Below are 19,023 nucleotides of genomic sequence, written 5' to 3' on the forward strand. Positions count from 1 at the left end.
GCCCCTGCCCCCCTCACCTGGTGCTGCTGCCACCATCAAGGGAGCTGCTGGGTGGGAGGGGCTGTGGCTCAGCGGCAGAGCATCTGCTTGGCATGCAGAAGGGCCCAAGTTCAATCCCCGGCATCTTCAGTTAAAGGGACTAGGCAGGTAGGTGACGAGAAAGACCCCGGCCTGAGACCCTGGAGAGCCAGTCTGAGTAGACAATACTGACTTTGATGGACCGAGGTCTGATTCAGTATAAAGCAGCTTCATGTGTTCAATTAGTGGCAGGGCTCTCCTCCCCTTTTTCCTTGTCTTTTTGGGGAGGGGTGTGTCAGGGTTTGTTGTTGCTTCTCCCCCCTCCCCTCTTTCAGCTGACAGGGAAGGCAGAGATCTTCCCCCCCCTCCTGTTTTTTTAACGATGGATTTAGTGAACAGCCTTCTCTCAGAATCATGTGTTTGGGTTTTGGCTCCCGGAATATAAAAGTGTAAGACACGAGAGGGAGAACTGCAAGACGAAATGGCCATGTGTTAATGGTCGTTGTCTGACTCTAGTACCTCACAGCCTGTTTGTAAATTCTTTGTTCTGCTTAACATTTTGCAAACTGCTGAAACACCAATTGTTACTGTAGGAAGGGGGAAATGGGAGGCTTTTCTTGCTGGGAAACTCCCTTAGACCAAGAGTTCCCTGGAAAGTACCCTGGTAACCAGCGCCACAACACTCAGGACCTCCTGAGGACCTCTAGACAGACCTGCTGAGAAGGCACTCTTCCAGCTCAGTACTAGAGCAATAGCAAAATAACGTCCCTCCTGCCTTGCACCCTCTTAAGAGGTGCAAATGGTCAATCTTCACTCTCCTTCAATGGTTCCTGTCATTGCGGGTGCTTGGTTCAGATGACCTTCCTCTGAATTATTCACTGTGATTGGCATGAACTCCCTTCCTGTCACTGGCTAAACCTATTCACTCGCTGGCCAATCCAGAAAGATGTCCATCATCTGGAAATCTTAAAGTTGGTTCTGTTGCTGAAGATTGAGGGAGCTGTTGTGTTTTTTGTGTGGAGCTCTTTAGGGAATGCAGCCAGTATGGCTGGACTTCCTGCGGCTTCTCCAGATTGGAAGAAGCCAATGTGGCGAAGGCAATTATGTAAAAATGATGCAAAGGCAAAGGACTGTTTTCTGCTTTCTAGCCTTTTAAAATACCATACACATTTCTGAATTTTCTTTGATAATGGGTGCACAAACACAGACAACTATTTTATAAGAGTACTGAGTCTTTGGAAGCCTTTAATACTTAAAATAGTAAAGACACTCTCCATTTTTTAATCTGAAGAGGTGGTGGCAGAAGAGGGAGGGGGTGTTTGTTTAGATATTTAAGCATCTGGGTCAGGATGGGTCTCTGCATGTTCCCAAAGTTCTCTGCATGTTCCCAAAGCATCCATCACAGCACCCAAATGTAAAAAAAAACAAAAAAAAAAAAACACACACACACACAGAGACACACACCCTTTTTCATGCCTTTAAGAAATTTTAAGAAGTACATAAATTAGGACTCAGACCTGTTTAGTTGAACCCCTGGATTACAAAAAAGCTTTTATAGTTAACCTAGGGCAGCTGCTATCGAATACATCTTTCCCCCCAAGTTATGTTATAATTGAGGTCTGACCCCAACATCTTTTTATAACCTGAGGACCAAAGGATTTAAAAAACATTGTCACTAAAGGCATGCAAATATTAGTATTAAATATATCCTCAAATACATATATCTAAACATAATGGGGACAACCTCAAGAATTTCACCCATGAGCACATTATGGTAAAGCAATTATTTTAGGAAGAGGTCACAGAAAAACTTAAATATTGGTAAATATAAATGAAAGGAGGTCCTTCTGAAAAGACCTATGAACACAACATGACAGAACATTATTGGTTGCGCTACCCCACCAATCAACAACATCATGGCTTAAATCCAGCCTCATAGCCAGTGTGGTAGTGCTAACCTACACATCACATGAAGAGAGATGCTTTAAACTACTTTAGATAACCCACTGGAGAAAAAAGCAGGGTGTAAATGAAATCAAATAATCTGGCATTCACATGTGGCAAGTAACAGTAATCTCTGGGACAGTAGCCAAAGGCACATGTTTCCTGTGCCAAATCTATACCTCTTGCATCTTTAACCCTGTCCCTCCTCTAAAGGGCTCATAGGGTGGTGCATGTTGTTCTCCCTTCCCCTTTTTATCATCACATCACTAAGAGGCATATTTATTTATCTTGGGGAGGGGCTGTGGCTCAGTGATAGAGCACCTGCTTGGCACGCAGAAGGTCCCAAGTTCAATCCCCGGCATTTCCAGTTACAGGGACTAGGCAAGTAGCTGATGGGAAAGACTTCTGCCTGAGACCCTGAAGAGCTGCTGTCGGTCTGAGTAGACAATACTGACTTTGATGGACCAAGGGTCTGATTCAGTATAAGGCAGCTTCATGTGTGTTCATGTGTGTAAATTTATACCCCAACTTTCTCCCCGATGGGGACCCAAAGAGGCTTAACATTATTCTCCACTTCTCCGTTCTGTCCTCACAACCACCCTGTGAGACGGGTTAATCTGAGAAAGTGTGACTAGCCCAGGGTCACCCAGCTTCCACGGCAGAGTGGGGATTTGAACCTGGACCTCCCAGATCCGAGCCCAACACTATAAGCACTACACACCCGGTATAAGCACTACACACTATAAGCACTACACACTTGAGGTCATCAAGCAAATATCATATGGTAGAGTGGGGATTTGCATCTGCATATCCCAGACCCCAGTCTATTCCCAGCCCATCGATTCCCCCTCTCCTTTGCAGTCTGAACACACTTTGGGAGGCTGGACGAGAATGAAAACTATCTTCATTCCTTCCATTTTTAAGTAGCTGTTCTCACCAGTGTTTGTTTTTTTACCACCAGAGAAGCATAGGGTTGAACAGAAGCTCTCATGATTTCAAATTATTAGCCCTGCATACCCAGATTAACAGCATATTTGCAATAAGCGATATGATGGGAATCGTTTTAATGATATTCTAATAAAAAAAACCAAGAAGAAACCTGATGCTCTGACATCCTAGTGTTGCACTTTTAAAAACATTTTTAACAGAAAGGGCTGCTTGGCCCTGGGCCGGTTCAAATGATTGAAGCAAGTTCTCCTGTTCTACTTAAACAGTCATAACTAAGGAAGGGATTTGCAGAAGTCTAAGTTTTGGTTTGTTTGGCTCATAGTAAGGCTAAGAGACCTCTGTCAAGACAAAGCAGTGGACACACAGGCCTCAGTTCCCTTGCAATAAACAGAACAGCTGCTAGGTCCAAAAACAGTCCCATGTAGAAGAAGGAGAAGAAGAGTTGGTTTTTACACCCTGCTTTTCTCTACCTTTAAGGAGTCTCAAAGCGCCTTCAATCTCCTTCCCTTCCCCTCACCACAGCAGACACCTGGTGAAGTAGGTGGGGCTAAGAGAGTTCTGAGAGAACTACGACTAGCCCAAGATCACCCAGCACACTTCATGCGGAGGAGTGGGGAATCAAACCTGGTCCTTCAGTCTAGAGTCCACCGCTCTTAACCAATACACCACACTGTATACAACTGAGGCTGACTATGAACTGGAGAGGCACACACCAACTAGATTCTTCTCCTGCAATTCCATTGTTTATTTTGTGATGTATGCCTTGATCTCTTTCATATTCTCTCTTCTGCATTCTACAATACCGCTGCTTAAACTTGTACTGCCTGAGACTTAAATTCTGACTCCAATGCAGCCCGTTCTCAGAATTCTGTTTAAATAATTCCATAGCAGCCTTGCTGAATCAGGTGTCACTTCTTCACTTAAGGTCAGTGTCCTGTTATAAAATTAAAAATGTGACAGAACTGTACCAAAGTACTAAAGTTCCATGGGAATGCAGCTTCAGACACAATGCAACTTAAAAGGTGGCTGTCAAAAACATACCTCTATATCTTGTATTATCTTTGGGTACAGTGACCTGTAAAACGAATTGGGAGGGCCATCTGTGGGCCTGTTTTTAAACAGGTACTGATCCCTAAGAAACAGAAAGAGAGAGAGAAATTAAAAGTTCACATTCTGCATTCAGACACTGCAAGACACACTGAAGCCAAAATCAAAACAAAATAGTAATGGTTAAATCCCACCCCCCACACACTGTAGCCCATTCAGCCCCCTTCTCCCGGGGTTCAGGGGACCTCTCATGAAAGGTTTGGGGCTGAGGAGCCCATGGGGGAAGAGGGCCTGTGGAAATCACCTCCATACTTCCTTTAGCTCAATGGTACTTATGTTGAAGACCACCACCACTGGGTACAATCCTCAGTGTTTAAGCTGATAACCAGTATTGACAAACCTCAACGCCCACGGTTTATTTTTGGTTGTAAGTTGCCTTGTTGGTTGACCTTCTAAGTCTTAAGAAAGATTGCATGCAGGTTTTTTACACAGATACATACCAGCCCCTTCTTTCAGACAGCCCTTTCCAGAGTGGATCAGTTCGTACCATTCTCTCAATAAGCTTCTTCCATAGCATGCCCTCCGAAATAACTCGTTGCCATTCCTTACAAACCAGCTCTGCTGCACAGAGCGATCGGGCATCAAGGTAGGATAGGATATTTTCTGCTATGTGATCTAGGCCTTGCTCTTGGGGGGGGAAAGGGAAAAAAATGAATAGAATTGTCAGGGGGGGTTTCCATAGAAAACTCTGCCTCGAACTGCAAAACTATATAAATAAATCACAATGGGTAGCTGTGTTAGTCTGTCTGTAGCAGTAGAAAAGAGCAAGACTCCAGTGACACCTTAAAGACTAACTAGCTGTATCTGAAGAAGTGAGCTGTGACTCACGAAAGCTCATACCCTACCAGAAATTTTGTTAGTCTTTAAGGTATTACTGGACTCTTGCTCTTTTCTATATAAATAAAGTCATACTTCCTCTGAGGGGGAAAACATTCCACAGCCTTACCCTCTTCAGATATTTACATTAATAACCATCATGGATAAGCACCACATAACATTGCACATAAAATTTACTACACAGTACTATAATAGAATATTTATGTAAAATTAAAGACGTCTAAATTAAGAGCTCTTTAGGCTCTGGATGAAAAAGCATCAACGGACTACAGATCCAAATTACACTATCTTAAATAAGTACCTGGGCCCAATCCAGAGAGCTACTTTACTTGCGTCACTCTAAAGGCATACTTGCACCAAGTGAACCCCCCTGAACAACAGGTCCACACTCCCACTCATATGACGTATCATAAACTGCTTTTGAAATTCCACTCCTTTCCAAAAGTGTTTTGTCAAGTATTATAAGAGTCTGCCGCTCGGATCCAAAGCACCCTAGTTCACTAGCCTCCCCATTCTTTACCCTTTCTTCTTGACACCAAAAGAAATTCATCAATAGAAACTACTTTAGTAGAGGCTGGATCAATTCAGAATCCATCTTCAATGTCAAGCAAAAAGAATGGAACAAACTCCATACTTGCCAGTTTTTTCTTACATGCCTAAGCTTCACTTGAAACTTTAGCAGGTGAATACCTTTGGCCTTATGAATTCACTAGCATTATCAGACTTGAATTTCCCTGCTCTATATAGGAAGGTTATGGAGTTAATTTTTTAAAAAGAAATTATCCAGGTGTTTAACGGGCAGCCCATTCCGGGGGGGGGGGGGTGTCACAGATAATAATCCAGCATTTTGAACTGAGCCTGGATGTGAGCCAACACACAGAGTACAGTTTTTAAAGCTGGTAAGATATGGCCCTTGTAACTTAAACACATGAATAGGTTAGTCAGCATAATTTAAGGTAAATTCCTCAGGCCAAGAAGGAATTGGGGGGAGGGGGGAGACACAAGATATCTAAGAGAACAGTTTGAATGGTTAGAGCTACTTTATTGCATGGCTAGCTTAGCATACACATTTGACAAATACTTACAAACAGAACTTGCAATTTAAAAATTGTACTGAAGTTTATTCCAGTAAAAATATTCCAAGAACATGACACTGGACTCAAATTTTATTCTTTCAACCAATCAGTTATGAAATTTTAATGGAATTTAAAGCTCTTTCACATTTTGAGACACTTAAGAACATACGAAGAGCCCTGCTGGATTGGACCAGAGGTACATCTAGTCTAGCATCCTGTCTCACACAGTGACCAACCAGTTCCTCTGGAGATCCAACAACCGGGCAACCTAGAATAGCCATAAATAGATACAAAATTTGATAATCTATGAAGATATAAGAGATTGCAAACTGTGTCCAATCCAGTCTTAATATGATGAGCTCCAATCTTTCAATACTATCCTTGGATGAAATGTTCTATCACACCAAAACTTCCAGCGATGTTTTAAACATTTGAGATCAATTTAAGCTCTCAACCATTCATCAAATTTGACAGTTTAAATAAAACTGTTTACAGATTCTACAAAATGTTGATGCTTTAACATTCTAATTTCTGATTCTATACTTCTGGCACCTGGTTGAACCATATTTTTCTCTAACACATGAGACCAGTAATTGATATAAGTCAATTACAGACATTCTGGTATAAATGATGTTCGAATTCACATAGTTTCTCAAAGAAATCAGCAAATTCCCCATTATCTCCTATGCATACTGAACAAAATTTCTGCTTTCTTTTATTATACATGGAATTAACTGAGTAATTTGGTTATTGGACAACAACTGTGTCAAGGGTTTCCCAGACTTATTTCTGTATTCAAGCACAGTTTGTACAGCATATAATAAAGATTTAGCAGCCAAATGTGTATCCATTAACTCAGAGTTATCCTGGTTTGTTTGTAACATATTAGCTCCTTAATTATCTCACCCATAATTTTTGGTGACCCCTTCCTTCTTTGTGCTTTGTAATGCTTTAGTTCAGTGATACAGTTTCAAAAATAAAACTTTCAAATTAGATAGAGAAACTAAATTCTACTCCCACAATACAGAAAGATGGGAAGAATTTTTGAAGAAATGCTGAAATGCACACTTGGTACTGTTACTGCTAGGTAAAAGGTAAAGGTTCCCTGTGCAAGCACCGGGTCATTCCTGACCCATGGGGTGACATCACATCCCGAGGTTTACTAGGCAGACTGTGTTTTAGGGGTGGTTTGCCAGTGCCTTCCTCAGTCATCTTCCCTTTACCCACAGCAATCTGGGTCCTCATTTTACCGACCTCGGAAGGATGGAAGGCTGAGTCAACCTTGAGCCAGCTACCTGAAACCAACTTCTGCTGGGATCAAACTCAGGTCGTGAGCACAGCATGGACTGCAGTACTGCAGTTTACCACTTTGTGCCACGGGGCTCCTACTGTTACTGCTAACATATACAAAAATCAATGCCTTCTACAATACAGAGAATTTAAATTATTTGATTCACACTGAAGCATATTAAAATTTGTTTGCACTTCCAGTAATTAGCAATGATACGGTAAGTCCGGTAGGGCACACATAATGTTAACATTTACATTTTTTTCTTAATATAATGGGTTGGAACATTGACATAATTTTTCTTGAAGTTGCTAGGCCCATTCTAAATTATCTTTGAATATCATAGTAGCTGATGGGGGCATTTTTCGAGAATTCAGCAGCTCCACCATGAAATGTGCTGGGTGCATTTACATAACCAAACAATATTGGATCAACGTGCACCTTGGAAATAATAAGCGTGGAAATGCTTAAAAATCTGGAAGCTTTTTATAAATGTTTGGCCATCAGTTACTGCTGAACTTCTACTAATTCTGGCACACCACACTGTATTTTTGAAAGAGATACTGAGCTTCCAAAGTAAGGCCATAATGACTGTTGTAGGTAGTGTACATCTCATTTTATGGCAACAAGAATAAGCAAACACTTCACAAGAAATGTGTTCCTGAACACATTTTTGAAGGGTTGCAGCCCTATCCCCCGTGATGGATTAAAAAAATATATCTGTAAATACAATTCAATAGATGCAATGGCCTGGCAAAATTTTAACAAAATCCACAACTATGCAGCAACCTCTCAACTCCACATGATCTCTGGACAAAATAATCATCAAAAACTGCTCAGAATGACTTCTACCAACTGAGGTTTGTTCTTCTGTTGTACCTGCAAAGCTCAAAGTGGCCTTAAGAACAGCCTTCATCCCCTACTGTCCAACCCACAACTTGAGATCCAAGCAAGGGGAGCTTCCTTAAGGAAGCCTTGTTGGTTGGGCCCAAGGAAGGACCTATTTGGCTTCCACCCTACACCTGTGGAATACCCTCCACGTCAGTTGAGAGGGTCATCATTTCTAACAGACTTGTAGACTTGGCTGAAAGATCTACCTGTTTTGGAGTACCTTCCATTTGGACTGAGTGGCTGCTATGGTGGGCTGCATTGGTCGGCTGAGGAAAAGTGGTTTTCTCTTTTATATATCATGTATTGTTTTAAAGGTTTATGATTTTGTGTTTTCATAATTGCACTGTGAACCAACTTGGTAACCAGATATAATCAGAGTAGTCAAACCCCCCCAACAAAAAAAACTAAAAAGAAATTATATTAAAGTGGACAACAGTTTCCCAAATAAATAACTGATGGGAATCCACTGCTGAGACTAGGGTCAGCCTGGCTTCTCCTAGAATAACATTTTCCAGATTCAGAAGTGATTTACCTGAGTGGATCTTTTGACAAGAAGCCATAAACTAGAAAGTAGCCGACAGCTAGCAAGTCAAGTTCAAAACATCAAGGCATTGTGCAAGAAAACACTATACACAGTGAGGGGGAAAAAGTATTTGATCCCCTGCTAAATTTGCCTGTTTGCCCTCTGACGAAGAAATGACCAGTCCATAATTTTAATGGTAGGTTTATTGTAGCTGTGAGAGACAGAATAACAACAGGAAAAACCCCAGAAACCCAGAAGACAAAAGTCAGAGATTGATGTGCATTATAATGAGTGAAATAAGTATTTGATCCCCTATCAACTAGCCAGATTAGGGTTAGGGTTAGGGTTCTGCTGTCGACAGAAGCAATCAATCCATCAGATTCCAAACTAGCCACCATGACCAAGACCAAAGAGCTGTCCAAGGATGTCAGGGACAAGATTGTAGACCTGCACAAGGCTGGACTGGGCTACAAGACTATTGCCAAGCAGCTTGGTGAGAAGGTGACAACCCTAACCCTAACTGTCAACCTCCCTCGGTCTGGGACTCCATGCAAAATCTCATCTCGTGGAGTTGCAATGATCATGAGAACGGTGATGAAGCAGCCCAGAACTACACGGGGGGAACTTGTCAATGATCTCAGGGCAGCTGGGACCATAGTCACCATGAAAACAGTTGATAACACACTACGCGGTGAAGGACTGAGATCTTGCAGAGCCCGCAAGGTCCCCTTGCTCAAGACAGCACATGTACAGGCCTGTCTGCAGTTTGCCAATGCACATCTGAATGACCCAGAGGAGAACTGGGTGAAAGTGTTGTGGTCAGATGAGACCCAAATCGAGCTCTTTGGCATCAACTCAACTCGCCGTGTTTGGAGGTGGAGGAATGCTGCCTACGACCCCAAGAACACCATCCCCACCGTCAAACATGGAGGGGGACATATTATGCTTTGGGGGTGTTTTTCTGCTAAGGGGACAGGACACCTTCACAGCATCGAAGGGATGATGAACCAGACCATGTATCGTTAAATCTTGGGTGAGCACCTCCTTCCCTCAGCCAGGGCATTGAAAATGGGTCGAGGATGGGTATTCCAGCATGTCAATGACCCAAAACACACAGCCAAGGTAACAAAGGAATGGTTCAAGAAGAAGCACATTAAGGTCCTGGAGTGGCCTACCCAGTCTCCAGACCTTAATCCCATCGAAAATCTGTGGAGGGAGCTGAAGGTTCGAGTAGCTACACATCAGCCTCGAAATCTTACTGACTTGGAGAGGATCTGCAAAGAGGAGTGAGACAAAATACCTCCTCAGATGTGTGCAAACCTGGTGGCCACCTACAAGAAACGTCTGACCTCTGTAATTGCCAACAAGGGTTTTGCCACCAAGTACTAAGCCATCTTTTGCAAAGGGATCAAATACTTATTTCACTCATTATAATGCACATCAATCTCTGACTTTTGTCTTCTGGGTTTCTGGGGGTTTTCCTGTTGTTATTCTGTCTCTCATAGCTACAATAGACTTACCATTAAAATTATGGACTGGTCATTTCTTCGTCAGAGGGCAAACGGGCAAATTCAGCAGGGGATCAAATGCTTTGACCTACAGTGAGGGAAAAAAGTATCTCCCTCAACATCAATGGACGCAGAATGTAAAAGTACCCACCACAAAAGGTATTAGTATCTTAATGTGCCAGCAGCATGTAATGAGTATAAGTTTCCATGGTGACTTTATTAGATGGAAAGACGGAAGTGGCAATAAGCTTTTCAGAGATGACAGAAAAATTAAAAAAATGTTAACAGCTTGTGAGTTTCAAAAACAGTCTAATTTCCTTCAGACTTCACAAGCATCCTTTCTCTTGTGGTAAAGCAAAATTGGCACTGAAAAGGTCAAAACAATTCAATAATCCAAAGTTAATAGCTGAAACTAAGACTTTATAATGGAAGCTAGCAGAAGCCTGCTTTCCAAAAGCAACACAAAAAAAGTTCGGACACTTGGTTGCTTATACAAGCTGAGATTGCGGCTTATGAATAAGCAGACCTCAAATTAAAAACTTAAACATTTTAGTTTCTATGGCAAATTACATTCACGGCAATTCAAAACATCCCAATCCATCTACAAGTGATCTTGGCCAACAGTACTATTTTATAGGACGTTACTTCCTCTGGCCAGTAGAAGGCACGCTAGCAAGAAATTTGATAAACCAAGACAATGGAGTGTTCTTCGTCTCCAGCGAATTCTCTGCATCTGGAAAGGCAGAGGCACCAATGAAAATGGATCCAATCAGCTTTTCTGGTGATGAGAACGAGCCTTGGATACTCACTGTGAAGGCTCCTTCTGCTCTGGAATACGGAGGTCATCTGTAAAGTGGGTGTTTCCGTTCCTCTTGCTTCTGGGAGGCAGGACTAAAACTTTGACTTCCTGTCTCTGAGGAAACGCCCCCTCATTTCCAGTTTGAAACTTTACGAGCTATAGGGCACAAGAACGCCTAAATTCCTTTTTTTTTTTTTTTTAAGGACAGGAAGGTTTAAATAGAAGGAACAACAGTAACTGTGAGAAGAAAACAATAAGTGTTAGTAACAGCAACTCAACTAAGAGCCGTGGCTCCATTGTGGAAAAGGCAGGAAGTTGCTAGATCCCCAAACGAACTAGCTAATCCTGAACAAAATGCTAAATTCCTGAGAGGTGGGCCAGATGACCTCCGTATTCCAGAGCAGAAGGAGCCTTCACAGTGAGTATCCAAGGCTCGTTCTCGCTCTGGAAGAGGAGGTCATCTGTAAAGTGGGACTTACAAGAGCTGTCCCTGGCCCAGGTGGGTTAAGAATTTTGCAAAACGCTCTGAAGGACTCTGCGGCCGAAGGCCGCGTCCGCAGAAGCGAACAGATTCAATTTATAATGACGGACAAAAGTGGAGACGGACGACCAGGTCGCCGCCTTGCAGATTTCCTCTAGGGAAGCCTGTCGATGGAGGGCAGCTGTGGTAGCGGCACTCCTGACAGAATGGGCCGTGATGCCTTGTGGCACGGCCAACTTGTTGGAGCTATAGGCCTGGGAAATGCAAGATCTGATGGTGCGGCTTATTGCCATGCGAGACATGGGTTTGCCTTTATTTGGGGCTGACAAATTGATAAACAAGGATTCAGAGGTCCTGATGCCCTCAGTGCGTGAGATGTAGATCTTGAGTGCCCTCCTAAGGTCTAAAGTGTGCCATTCTCTCTCTTTGGGATGTTGGGGGTTGGGGCAGAAGGAGGGCAGCACTAATTCCTAGTCCCTATGGAATTTGGTGTTAACCTTAGGGAGGAAGGATGGGTCTGGGCGAAGGACCACCTTATCCCTGTGAAAGGTACATAACTCTGGTCTAACCGAAAGAGCCCCCAACTCTGAGACCCTTCGAGCCGAGGTAACGGCCGTTAGGAACAAAACCTTCATTCTCAGGTGTCTTAGGTCGGTAGAACGTAAAGGTTCGAAAGGTGCCTTGGAGAGGGCGGATAAAACTGTATGGAGACTCCATGTGGGAAATCTATGGGCCACTGCTGGGGAGGAGAGACTGACCCCTCTAAGGAAGGCCCTTACATGAGGATGTTTAGTTATCTGGATGCCTGAGATCTTGGGAACTAAGGTGGCTATTGCGGCAAGTTGTCGGCGAAGGGTGGCTGGCTTGAGACCCTTGATTCGTCCATCTTTGAAAAAGGACAGCAGGTGAGAAACTCGGGGTTTTAAGGGGTTCGCGTGCTTGCGGGTGCACCACCTAACGAAGGTCTTCCAGGTCGTGCCATAGATGCGACGTGTGGATGGACGCCGGGACGCAACGATGGTGACCGCAATTTCTGGATTGTAGCCTAAGGCTAAAAGCCGGTCCCTTTCAACAGCCATGCGGTCAAGCGGTACCACCCCAGGTCCGGGTGGAATATGGGACCCTGTTTGAGTAGATCGTGTCGCACTGGGAGTCTCCAGGGATCGCAGATTGACATCTCCACAAGGTTTGGAAACCAGGGACGTCTCGGCCAAAATGGTGCAATTAGAATGATTGACGCTTTCAGAATCCTTACCCGTCGCAGGAGTCTGGGGATAAGTGGAAGAGGAGGGAAGGCGTAGAGAAGAACTTTCGGCCACGGAGACAGCAAGGCATCCGTCATTTCCGCCTGAGGATGATAGTAGCGGGTAAAGAATCTTGGGAGCAGGTGGTTTGTAGCTGATGCGAAAAGGTCTACCTGCGGGAAGCCCAGGCGCTGGGAGAGGAGAAGGAAGGTTTCCGGATGTAGGGACCACTCTGACTCGTCCAGATTCCGTCTGCTCAGCCAGTCCGCTTGTGTGTTGACTGTCCTCTGGATATGTTCCGCTGAAATGGAGGTGAGATGGATCTCTGCCCAGGATAGGATGAGCTTGGCCTCTCTGTGCAAGTTTAAGGATCGAGAGCCCCCCTGTTTGTTTATGTGCGCTTTCACTGCCACATTGTCGGTCCTGATGAGAACGTGTTGGTTTTTGACCTGAGCATGAAAGTGTTGTAGGGCCATCCGGATGGCTCTGATTTCCAGGGCGTTGATGTTCATAAGTCGTTCCTTCGAGTTCCAGAGGCCCTGCGCCGGTTGGTTGAGAAGGGAGGCTCCCCAACCCGAGAGGGATGCGTTGGTGAACAACTGGATAGGAGGAGGAGTGATATATTGAAGACCCTGAGAGAGGTTGCTGGGACAGGCCCACCATTGGAGGCTCGACTTGACAACTTTGGGTATAATCAAGCGTTTGCGAGACCTGAGGGAGATCTCCCTCTGATACGGGCGAAGGAACCACTGCAAGGTCCTGGCATGAAGTCTGGCCCACTGTACTGCTGGAATGGTGGAGATCATAAGGCCCTGGAATTTTGCTAGGTTGATGATCTGAGCTGACTTGGAGAGAAGAGTGAACTTGGCTAAGGAGGAGATCTTGGTTACCTTGTTCTCTGGCAGTGACAGAGTGTTGAAGACTGTGTCTATGTGGACGCCCAAGTGAAGCAGATGCTGGGAAGGGGAAAGATGACTCTTTTCCTTGTTTATCAGGAAACCATGGACTTCCAAAAGCTCCATGACTATCCTGGTGTGGTTGAGGCACAGATCCCTTGATGACGCACAGATCAGAATGTCGTCTAAGTAGGGGTGCAGTCGGATCCCCTTCTCCCGTGCCCGGGCTATCAAGGTTACAAGCACCTTCGTGAAGACCCGGGGGGCGGATGACAAGCCGAAGGGGAGCGCCTGGAACTGGTAGTGTCTGAGATGAAAGTGGAAACGGAGGAATTTTCGATGGAGGGAATGGATCATGACGTGTAGGTAGGCTTCCTTTAAGTCGATGGATGTGAGGAAGTCCTGTGGTCGTAGAGCCTCTGTGATTGAACGCAGTTTCCATCCTGAAGCGTCTTCTGAGGATGTGTCTGTTGAGGAACTTGAGCTCGAGGATAGCCCTCCAATCTCCGTTTCTCTTTGGCACTGTGAAGAAATAGGAGTAGACTCCCGATGAGTGCTCCTGTGGATTGACTGGTACGATGGCTTGGATGTCGAGTAGATGACGGACGGCTTCTGATGTTCTGAGTTGCTTTTCTCTGTTTGAGGTGCGAGTCGATGCTACCAGACGGTCTGGAGGAGTGGAAACCAGTTCCAGCTGGTAGCCCTGATGGATGACGTTGAATACCCAGGCATCTGGGTGGGAGGTTTTCCACCGGTGACGGAATTGGGTCACCCTGCCCCCCACAGGCTGAATGGGAGCGTCATTGTTTTGATGGACGAAAGAATTTGTCGTTCCTTTCTACCTGGAAGTTGGTAAAGCGTGAGGGTTTGGAAAAGCGCCCCCCCCCTCCGAAAGGAACCCCTGGAGGAGCTCCACTGACTTCTTCTTTGTTCTGGTCTGTACCTAGACAGGGTGTGGGAGGTACGAAAGAAACCCTGGGAGGAAAAGCTTTTTTGTTCTTTACTGAAGACCTTGGGTAAGGCCTTCTTCTTATCCTTGGTTTCGACCAATATCTCTTCCTGCTTTTCCCCGAAAAGCTTCTTTCCCTGAAAGGGGAACCCCATTAAAACTGTTTTGGATCTGTGTTGTACTTGCCAAGGCCGGTTCCATAATGCCCTTCTAGCCGCTGCCGTGGTTGCCATGACTCTAGCCGCGAAGGCCATCGTGTCTAAAGAGGAGTCTGCTAGAAAGGACACGGCTTTTAGAATCCTAGAGGCCCCCTCCAAGGCATTCCTGTCGTCCTCTGGGATAAGTTGACTCAGTTTTCTGGTCCAGACTATTGCCGCACGAGAGACAAGGGCTGAAGTGATGGAAGCTTGGATGGCCCAGGCTGCTGCATCGTGGGACTTTTTGCAAGCCAAGTCGGCTTTTCGGTCGACGGGGTCCCTAATAAGGCCCTGGCCCTCCTCTGTGACTAGGTCAGAGGTATGGAGAGCACTGACTGCGGGTTCCACTAGGGGGACCTTGAATAAACCAGCAGAGTTACTGGCTATGTTATAAAGCTTCTTAACCACTGCTGGAGGTTGGCGAGAAGCCAGGGGTTTATCCCACTCTGCATTGATAAGGGTTAAGAAATAATCAGGGACAGGGGCTACATGTGGAGTAGCGTGGTGCATATGGAAGAACTCTTTGGCCCCTAACTGCTTCTCTTGAGGCTGGGAGTCAGAAGCTGCATTTAAGTCAAGGGGCTAAATAATCTGAGTTGCTTTTCCTCGGTAGCGAGGTCCTCTCCTTCGGAGGAGAACTCGCCTTCTTCCCTCTCATCGTCAGAAGAGGCAGGGGAAAAAGTGACTGTGGTGGTGGCTGATTTGGTCGGAGGAGACTTAAGGGCTGCTTTGGTAAGCCACTGGCTCCCTCCCTCCCTTTGGGGTGGTTGGGCACTGGGGCCCTCCCCCGGGTCGCTAACAGAGAGTTCGGAGGAGTCACGGACGGAGGAGGTAGGGGAGGTGAGCTGCACCGCTCTGATGCCTTCTGCAAAGGCCTCCTTAATTAGGGCCGAGAGTTACGCCTTAAGGGACAGCAGTCCCGTCGCCTCTATGGCGGCTAGGAGAGGGAGCGCGTTACCCTCCAAGGAGGGAGTCGGCGCCTTACCGGCTGGAGGGTTCTCCGAGGTTGCGGCGTGTGGCGCAGCTGGAGCCATCGGGTTCTCCGGCCTCATCACCATGGAGGAGAGCCTGCGCGGCGCGGCCGCAGCAAGAGAGCGGGGGACAGTAGTTGCGCAAGCTCTTTTGTTACTTTTAACATGAGCCGCATCGGTTCCTTTCCTTTTAATGGAACCGTCTCCCCGCTTCTTCTTGCTCTTCCCCTTAGAACCACCGGAGTGGCTGCCAGGGGGTTTTTCTGTTGGACTTGCTGGGCTGGGACAAGCAAGCCGGGGTCCAAATCTTCCTGTGCGATAAAGGCGTCAGGAGGAGCGTCTGCCATTTTGATTTGGCGGGAAAGCCAAAAACCTGACTAAAAAGGCCTATACTGTGCAGCAGGAAGACAGAAAAAGAAACAGTACAGATTAGAAAATAGACCTCTAAGAGGAGGAAGAAAGAAAATTTTAGAAAAGTAGACTTCTAAGAAGAATTAGTAGAGAGCTGCTGATAGAGCCTGCTCTCCCGATGCGAGGCAGGAAAGAACTGGAAATGAGGGGGGCGTTTCCTCAGAGACAGGAAGTCAAAGTTTTAGTCCTGCCTCCCAGAAGCAAGAGGAACGGAAACACCCACTTTACAGATGACCTCCTCTTCCAGAGCGAGAAAAGGGAGGAAGGAATAATCAAAAAGAATTATTCTGCGGATCATGGGACCTGAATGGACAAAAGCCATGTGAGACAAGACTATAGTATGGAGGGGAGTTGAGTGGAAAAGCTGGTTGGATCCAACATGAACTCCAACATGACTCCAACATGAACACATTGGTGTGGATTCAAAAGATCCACATAATTAGCTCTCAAGTTGTAGTTCAAACTTGTGTTTGAACAGCTCAGGGTTTGTCACAGTAGGATATGGCAGGAATCAGGGTGGATAAAAAAAAATCAATGATTAAAATAAATAAATAAATCAGATTTTTAAAATTTAAATCGAATGTTTTAAAAAAATGCTTTTTGGGGACAAATCTATCTAATGGATTGCACTGTTGCAGCTATCAATCTCCAGTTGTGAGAATTTACAGAAAAATTGAAGATTATATGTTATACATCTCTAAACTGAACACTAACAATTAGGTTTTTTGTTAGTGACTTTTCCTAGCCCCCCTTCTCCATGTTTTATCTGAATATACCTATAGCTGACTGATAACCGCAGCACTGCAAACATGAAAATGTACAGCCAGCCCAGTGTAGTGATTCAGAGTATCTAACTAGGAACAGTGAGACCCAGGTTCAAATCCCTACTCTGCCATGGAAGCCTGCTGGGTGACCTTTGGGCCACTCACACTCTCAGCCTAAACTACCTCACAGGGTTGTCTGAGAAGAACAATATAAGCAGCTTTGGGTCATTATGGGAGAGAAAGATGGGGTGGGTATAAATGAAGTCAATATATAAGGGGAAATGCTAGTGATTAGCTCTCTCTCATATGAGATCTTTCACCATAAAAAATTCCATAGACTGATCTACTGTGATGCTGGATCTTATGAAATAGCACAAAAGACCATCTTTTAATAAAGGAACAGCATCAGTGATTGTGGCTACTGTTCAGCTCACGTTTGTTGAATTACCACACAGCTAGATACAAGCTGTATATACTCTGAATCACTACACTGGGCTGGCTGTACATTATCATGTTTGCAGTGCTGCGGTTATCAGTATATACTTAATGTCTGGCTGAGGAAAACATCAGTGATTTCTAGAGATTTCTAGAGACGAGGTGTCCCCAACCTTTTTGAGTCTGCCAGGCACATTTGGAATTCTGACAGTATGGTGGGTGCAGCCACAAAATGGCTGCCACAGGAGGCGGAGCCAGCCACAAAATGACCGCCACAGCTTAATTTCAGAAACACAGTGCAGATCCTTGCGCTGTGGTGGCAGCTGCTGCCAAAGCAACATTTTTTTAAAAATCTGCACAGCCAATCAAATCTCCAATAATCAATCCGAAGCCTTGCTGGACAAAAACGCTACCTGGTCCCGCCCACTTCCTAAAAACTCTTGGTGGGCACCAAAAAAGGTGTCAGGGGGGCACAGAGCCCACAAGCACCATGTTGAGGACCCCTGCTAGAGAATACTGGTTACACGTTAAATCCCGGCTTATTTCAATGAAAACGCTATCATGCTTAGACATTTTTAAAAAGCAGTAGCCAATGCCAAAATGCCAATGCTGTTTTCTAGATAAATCTGACTTTTGTTTAATAATTCAGTTTTGCTGTAAATGTTCCGAAGCTCTTGCCTAATCACACAAAAGTTACCTGGAACATGTTACCTGATACAATATGAATGATGGATACATACAGCAGCTGGCAAGACATCAGTCAGTTCACACCCCTTAGCGTTGATCTGCCCGGAAAAATTCCTGTTTTTCTGTTTATAAGGATTGGGTGGTAACAGACGCCTCACATGTGATTTCACAAAGGTAATGTGAATGAAAAAGGGGCTCTCAGAATTATTGCATAGTAACAGCTGCATTGTTCAACATCTCTTCCACCAAACAATGAGCCAATTCTGCCTCCCTAAAGCAGCCATGTTGTTACTGCCCCCAATTAGGACATCCATTTTGTGGTGGCACCCTCTACCCATTCCCAAAATTCCAGGAGTCCTTCCCGGCTCAACAAGGTTTGGGAATCCCTGAGCTTACTAACCTATTTGTGTCAGGTTGATATTACCAAACAAAGCCTTTCACAGCCCAAGAGTGGCTGATCCATAAAAGCCCCATGACAAAGCATTCTGCAGGTGGCAGAGCATGACTGGGGGGGAAAAGGCATCACCGCACCTTCCACTTTCTAAAGCAGTTCTTTTCCGATGTTCGACAACAAAGAACACTGGCATGTAATTTCCAAAAACTAACGCAGCCCTAACTGGATTCGAGGCCACCTTAACCTAACACTTGCAGGTCCAGACTCTACTTCAACAATATCTTATTAACGTTACACTACATCTTGTCCCAAATTCGAAGGCTACGCCTTCATCAGTACATGCTAACCACAAAACTAACTTGACAAGAACAGACTATGCAGACTAAACATTCTACCACCATTTTTTTTTAAAAAAGTTCATATCATAATTATCCCTTTTTCCACTAAAAGGAAGCCAGGGACCACAAATATTTTCCATTTTCTGTGCATGCGGACAGGTGCAAAATTCAGATTACATGGCAGCAAATGGGAGCTGCTTCAGCACAGATATAGCTATCTTTTTTCAGAACATTATATTTTTGTACCGTATTAGCCAATTATGGGATTCATTCTAGGCAGCTGACAGAACAAACTGCCAAGGCCACTTATGTGTTGT

General features: G+C 44.9%; 1 protein-coding gene across 4 annotated transcripts in view; it reads right to left on the minus strand.

Moving 5' to 3' along the window:
- FBXW11 (F-box and WD repeat domain containing 11) overlaps positions 1-19,023 on the minus strand; it is a 123,105-nt gene that overhangs the window by 29,573 nt on the left and 74,509 nt on the right. For all 4 annotated transcript variants that reach the window (XM_056856415.1, XM_056856412.1, XM_056856416.1 and 1 more), the window contains 2 exons: positions 4,458-4,644; positions 3,952-4,042 (listed from right to left, as the gene is read on the minus strand). In XM_056856415.1, coding sequence (XP_056712393.1) covers positions 3,952-4,042; positions 4,458-4,644 — 278 coding nt within the window. The remainder of the gene's footprint in view (positions 1-3,951; positions 4,043-4,457; positions 4,645-19,023) is intronic.

This window comes from Euleptes europaea, chromosome 10, assembly GCF_029931775.1.
Source record: "Euleptes europaea isolate rEulEur1 chromosome 10, rEulEur1.hap1, whole genome shotgun sequence".
NCBI classification, from domain to species: Eukaryota; Metazoa; Chordata; class Lepidosauria; order Squamata; family Sphaerodactylidae; genus Euleptes; species Euleptes europaea.